This window comes from Myotis davidii, unplaced genomic scaffold (assembly GCF_000327345.1).
Source record: "Myotis davidii unplaced genomic scaffold, ASM32734v1 scaffold94, whole genome shotgun sequence".
NCBI lineage: Eukaryota > Metazoa > Chordata > Mammalia > Chiroptera > Vespertilionidae > Myotis > Myotis davidii.
In genome coordinates this window covers 447,668-454,298 of record NW_006285313.1, presented here as the reverse complement: position 1 = coordinate 454,298, position 6,631 = coordinate 447,668, and the positions used below count along the sequence as shown (strand labels likewise).

Sequence of the window (6,631 nt, the reverse complement as noted above, 5' to 3'; positions counted from 1 at the left end):
AGAGAGAGAGAGAGAGAGAGAGAGAGAATGGAGCTGTTAGAGGAGTATGGGCTTGGGGGTCAGACGACCTGGGTCGAACCCTCCCAGCTAACACTCACTGCTGTGCACTAGGAACTCCCCGTTCTAGGGTTAATTCCTTCAGCCCCTGCAGCATCCTATGGAGTCCGTGTCTCTCTATCCCCACGTTCCCACTGAGGAAACAGCCACAAGGGACTCCCTTGTGACGTGCACCTGCACAGGTTATCGCTCAGGCTACAGCCCCCGGCACTGCCTCCAGGCCCTTGCCGTCAGCGAGGTTCCTCTCCAGGATGGGCTGCTGCCCGCGCTCCCCGGTCACCTTCAAGGGTCCCTCTCCTTGGGTATGGAAAGTGGAGATGTTACTGCTACTGATGTTACTGATGGAGAGTTTTGTTTTAGCCTTAAATGAGGAAGCACGTGGACCTTGTTGACAACAGTGCCTGCTACTTAGCAAGCGCTCAGTAAACTTGAAGTGGGGGGGAAAGCCAGGCCTCATCCAAGCAGCAATTTGGTTTTTATCCCTTATTCATTTATCTGCCCGTCCGTCTGTCTGTCTGTCATCTATTTTTGCTCCAAGAAGTCATTCCTTTCCTGTTTCCCGGGGAAGGGTGGGAGGAGGCTGCCAGATGCCAGGCTGCTGTGCCGGGAGGAGCGCACATCCTAGCATGGGGGTTTTCGTCTCTTTGCATCCAGGCAACCACAAACCACAGGCTCCTTCACTCTGTTGTTTTCCTCCTGCCTCTCTTCTTCCTGGTGCTCTCCAAGCTGAACTGGCTCACTTAGTGGGGCAGAGGGCAGGGCGAATTGTCCCTCTGCGATTTTAGGTCTGGGACTCCCAAGTTTTGGAGAAGGAGGCGCTGGGAAGAAATCTGTCTGAGCTCCGGCTTTGTCCTCTCCTTCTGGCTCCTAGCACCATGTCTAACACAGCGCAGGCTTTGGGTAAAGGCTAGGAATTCCCAGCGTCCCTATTCTCCATCAGTCGCTCTTTCCTCCGTTGGGGGAAGCCACTGCCCCGTTCCCCCTGGAGGCGGTGCTTCGAGTCAGAGGGGTGGAAAATCCCTCTTTCTCTAGAGTTTTCCGAAGCATCCTTTCCTTGTAAACCAAGCCTGAGCAGAATAAACACAGAGTATAGAAACAGAAGGTGGATTTTGCATATGACTCAGCCCTGGTCTGTTCCCTGGCGGCTGGGCCAGCTCCAGCCTCTCCTCACCCTCCCTCGCTCTGGGTGAAGCTTGCTGGTTACCAGCCTGAGGGGCTGTGGGATTCTCTGAGGGCCCTAGGGCAGCCTGCTTCCGGCTCCTGTGCCCTTGATGGGAACTCCCTGCCACCACTTCTTCTGGGCTTCAAGCCATCCAGGTCACCTTCGTGGCGGTGATTGTTAATAAAAAGATGGTTTTTTTTTAAAAAAATACATATATATTTTTATTGATTTCAGAGAGGAAGGGAGAGGGAGAGAGAGATAGAATGATGAGAGAGAATCATTGGTCAGCTGCCTCCTGCACGCCCCACACTGGGGATCGAGCCCACAACCCAGGCATGTGCCCTGACTGGGAATTGAACCGCAACCTCTTGGTTCATAGGTCGATGCTCAACCATTGAGCCACGCAGGCTGGGCAAAACCGAGGGCATTTATACATAATACTTAAAATGTATGTGTGTTGTGCGTGTTTAAAAAGCAAGGTGCTAATTTCAGCACCGAGGGCCTCCTGGGAAGCAACTCACATAGCCATTCCAGAGTAAGCAAGCAGGAGCAGTTTTGACAGATGAATTGGTTGACATTGTGTAAATAAAAATGTGTATTGTTCCCTTTTTCACAAGGGAGCCTGCTACCCACACGGTTCCACATCCTGCTTTTTTCTCTTTCCTTCATGTAACTTGGAGCTTTTCATAGCATCGCTCAGCGCACTTCTGCACCCCCTCTTGCTTTCTCACAGTCGCGTGGAATCCCGTTGTCTGAAGGGAGCACACTTTTTCTGGGAGCACCTCCGTGGCGCCCATTCAGGTTGATTCCTGTGTTTTGCTGCAGGGAACACTGTGCACACACAGGCAGAGACCTTGTCTAGCCTATAACGTGCTCGGGCAGAAATAAGACGGGGTTTCGTAAGGGACAGAGGAGCTTACTGACTTGCCCACCCAGGACAAGAGAGGGAGGGCTTGAACGATCAGAGAGGGCCGACGCTGTTCAGATAGATAATTCTACGTGACGATACCCGATGGGGAAGGTCTTGAACTCAGGAAGCCTGTCCCAGGCAACTCCCTGGACCTGGAAGCTGGTTAGTCTTGGTTGTAGCTCCCTCACCTGGTTTGGATCCAATTAAGGGAAGAGCAGTAGGGAGAGTCCCATGATCTGTCACAAGGAGAAGGAGAGGGGGTGCCCACAGCCCTATTTTTCATTTTTTTCTTAGCACTGGGACTCTTTGAACTCACCTTGTGAGGGTGTTGATTGACAAGCTATCTGTCCACTCTCCTCCCCCTGGAATAGAAGCTGCATGAGAGTGAGGCCTCCCCTGTCCCGTTCACTCCTGTGCGCCAGGGGCCGGAAAAATCTACGGCACGTCACAGGCAGTAGCTGTGTGCTGCCTGGATACACATGCTCTGTCCTCCCCACTGTGGTCCCCTCCCCGCTGCCACAGTCCCTTGGGGATGGGCGGTAGGACCACCCAAACCATGGCACCACGTTGCATGTCTCCCATGGATTTGGAGGAGAGACGGGGTGGGGTTATGGGAAGAGATGTTGAGTTTGTAGAAGGTCTGGGTTTGAATGTTAACTCGGCCACTGACTTGTGTAGGGGACCTCTCTGCGCCTCAATTTCTTTCTGTAGGAGAGGTAATCATTGCCCCTCCCTCTAACCAGACTTTATAATCCTTGGTTGAAGAATGCATGACAAATGCATTTAGGCTGTAATGTCTGCAAATGTGGGGGCTTGCACAATTGTGGTCTTTCTCTTTCTTGGTATTGTGTTTGTTTGTTGGTTGGTTGGTTGATTTCACATGAAGCCAGGCACCCTACCTGCCTCCACCAGCTCCATTTCTGGGACCTCCGGTGACTGCCTTCCTGAGAAGGCTGTGTTTGTGAGCTAAGGAGCAGACCCCCTGTAGGATATTCATCACCCCAGTTCCCTGAGAACATTGGCGGAGCGGTATCACCGGGGCCGGGGAAAGTTCACCCTCCGAGGCCTGGCCAACCCCTGTCATTGCCCAGCACCCGTCATTGTGTTGTGTCCGTGACCCGGACAGCGGGAGCTGTACCATCGAGGGTTGCTTGACGGTGTTTCTCTCTCCCCAGGCGGCTGCTGAAGAGTGAACTCGGAGCGTTCATTACAGACTATTTCCAGGTAAGTGTGTGGGTCTGAGCATCTGTCATTATTGTGCCTGTGGGGATGTGTACCTAAAAGGATGGCCCCTACTCCTACTGTACACCTGGGTCTTCGTTCAATGTCCCGAGTTCCTGCAGGGCACGGGGCGTGGGGCACGTGTGGTCCCGCTCTGACGACGTCACCATCTCAGGCTGTGGTTCCTGGGGTCTTTGGTCTCAAGATCCCTTTATGCGCTTAAAATGTTATCTTATTGGATTAGCTCTCCCTTCATTCACCATAGGAATTAAACCCAAGAAATGTTACAATGTGCCGTAATTCACTTAATCATAAGCCTAGTACACGTTGGCACAAACAGCGCTTTTATGAAAAATAACTTTCAGCGTAAAAAGTAGAAGAGAGCATTGTTGGATATGCTTGCAAATCTCTGCCCCATCTGGCTTCCTAGAGGGGCGCTGGAACCTTGAATCTTCCTGCTCAGTCTGTGGCGATCTGTGGGGGGTGTCTCTGGAGAACCCCGCAGGACATGCCCAGATAGCAGCCCGGTGTCACTAAGTAAATAGTTTGGACCATGTAGAGAAGGTCTGATGGATCCCCCAGAGAACCCCAAACCACACTTTGAAAACTGCTTCTCTGGTGACTTTCCCTCCCGCCCCTCTGTGTGGCAATCTAATTGGGTTAATTATATGTACCCTTTAGCCAAGTGACTTCTTGTGGGGAAGCGGCTTGGTCTGCTCTGTTAAAGATGGAATTGTATCAGATGATGTAATGTTTCTCCTGCCTAAACACGATTGTTATGGGGCAAATGAGTTCCAGGTTCCATTAAAGGATGGTTTCTTTCTTTCTTTTTTAAAATATATTTTTATTTATTTCAGAGATAAAGGGAGAGGGAGAGAGAGATAGAAGCATCAGCAATGAGAGAGAATCATTGATCAGCTGCTTCCTGCACGCCCTCCACTGGGTACCAAGCCTGCAACCCGGGCATGTGCCCTGATTGGGAGTCGAACCGTGACCTTCTGGTTCATGGGTTGACACTCAACCACTGAGCCACAGCTTCTGGACAGATATTGGTTTCTAATCACTGACACAGCTGCCTTCCTGACTCTACCCAAAGGGACATGAGGAAAGGCCTGTGGCACCTGAATGGAGTCAGAGTGCCCACCAGTTGGCTGAGTGGTCTTGGGCAAGCTGCTTTGCCTTTCTGTGCCTGTTTCTTCATCTGTAAAATGGGAATAAAAGTATGCTCTACCTTATAGGTCACTGTATGGTTTCTATGAAATAACACATGGGAAGCACTCAGCACTAGCGTATGGGGGACAATGGAGGGGGGCGGTCAAGAGCATGGCCCTCAGAGTCAGGCTTCCTGGGTTCAGCACCCATCATAGCCATTTACTAGCTGTGTGACCTTGAGCAAGTTGCTTTACCTCTCTGTGTTTAGTTTCCTGTTCTGTAAAAATAGGGGTCATAGGACCTAACCTTATAGTTGTTGTGAGGATTAAATACATTATTTGTAAAGTGCTTAGAACAGGACTAGCACAGAGTAAGAAGTACTACATACTCATTAAATTTTTATATATTCACCCAGGCTGGCATGGCTCAGTGGTGGAATGTCGACCTATGAACCAGGAGGTCTAGGTTCGATTCCTGGTCAGGGCACATGCCCGGGTTGCAGACTCAATTCCCAGTAGGGGGCGTGCAGGAGGCAGCTGATCAATGGTTCTCTCTCATCATTAATGTTTCTCTCTCTCTCTCTCTCTCTCCTCCTCTCCTCTCTGAAATCAATACAAATATTTAAAAAAAAAAGTTTCTCTCTCTCTCTCTCTCTCTCTCTCTCTCTCCCTTCCTTCCTCTCTGAAATCAATAAAAAATATTTTAAAATTTTATATATTCATATTTGTTATTCTAAAGTGTAATCCACCTCTTTTAATGGGAAAGTGACAGAAAAATAGATAACATCTTGGTTTCAGGTTGATGGTATTATTCTGTATCTGAGGAGAACATACTTCTAAGGCAGTTTAAAGAGTTTTTAGGTTTTAAAAACAACACAGACATCCTTTTGTTTATTTTCTTAATGATTCAGGAAGCATAAACTTTTATGTGTACTTTAAAAGAATGACAGATGCCAGGCGTTTCATGCGCACACACAGTAGAAAATGGCCACTCTCAATGTGGACCAAGCAAGACCTTACAGAAGCCTGGGATTCTACTGGGTCAGATGTCTCACTCCTGGAAAGAAAGCTACTGCCCCGAGATGGACATAAAGATTAGGAAAGAGATAATTAGTCACAAATGTGAATCGTTTCAGGTGCCCTTGATGTTAAGGTCAGTGTTGTCCTCACTCCCTCCTCTTGCTGCCTCGAATGACTGATTTTTAAATCTCACTACAGGGAAGTGGGTTTATCGTGGGTCTTGGAGAAGCCTGCCGGCCCAGCTGCCTTCCCCGTTGACATTTAAAATAGACAGCGTTTGGTGTGGTTTCAACCAAGTTTTAAATGTCAGTCGCCTTTTGGCACGGGGGGGTTGGGGGGGGGCCACCCTCAGGACAGGTGGGGCAGGACATTTGGGGCGGGGGGACTTGTTTATCTGAGGAGACCCTGAGGTTTGCTGGGTGGTTAAGGCTGCTTGCGAAGCATGCCAGACACTTCGCAGCTAATAACCACATGGCATTTTCTATTGCGAGCTTCATCAGAGGAACTGCTGGGTGGATGCTGAGTAGCTGGGGGTGTGGGGTGGGACCAGGTTTTTGCAGTTTCGAATCTGGGGTTTTCCTGAGCTCCAGGTGCTAGACTGGAGAGAAGGCTATCCTAGACACTTCATTTAAATGTAGGTTTTATGTCTGATGTGGGTGCAGAGCCACTTTGTTATTTTTACTCTTTTTTAAAATAATATTTTTATTGGTTTCGGAGAGGAAGGGAGCGGGAGAGAGAGATAGAAAGATAGAAACCTCCATAATGAGAGAGAATCATTGATTGGTTGCCTCCTGCACAACCCTACCTGGGGATTGAGCCCACAACCCAGGCATGTGCCCTTGACTGGAATTGAACCTGAGACCCTCCATGGCTCGGCTTTTGGAGGTGAACACGTTGAAGTTGCAGCTTTAAAGAAAGAATCACAGGAAGAAAATCTTCAGCGGAGAATAATGAAAATGCCCCGAGGGGCGGGCAGGGGGAGCGCGCGTGGAAATGGTGCCTATCTCCCGACTGCACACAGAGAAGATGCTGTTTGATCCGCAGAAGCACAGAGAGATTTCGGTGAGACGCTGCCCGGCAGAATCCCTGGCATTTCCAGTATTGATTTTC

At 49.6% G+C, this 6,631-nt stretch overlaps 1 protein-coding gene across 1 annotated transcript in view; it reads left to right on the top strand.

Annotated features, from left to right (window-relative positions):
- The window catches only part of PRR5L (proline rich 5 like), a 74,753-nt gene that overhangs the window by 41,907 nt on the left and 26,215 nt on the right, over positions 1–6,631 (top strand). The window contains exon 5 of the mRNA XM_015559012.1: positions 3,305–3,353. Within this exon, the coding sequence (XP_015414498.1) occupies positions 3,305–3,353 (49 nt within the window). The remainder of the gene's footprint in view (positions 1–3,304; positions 3,354–6,631) is intronic.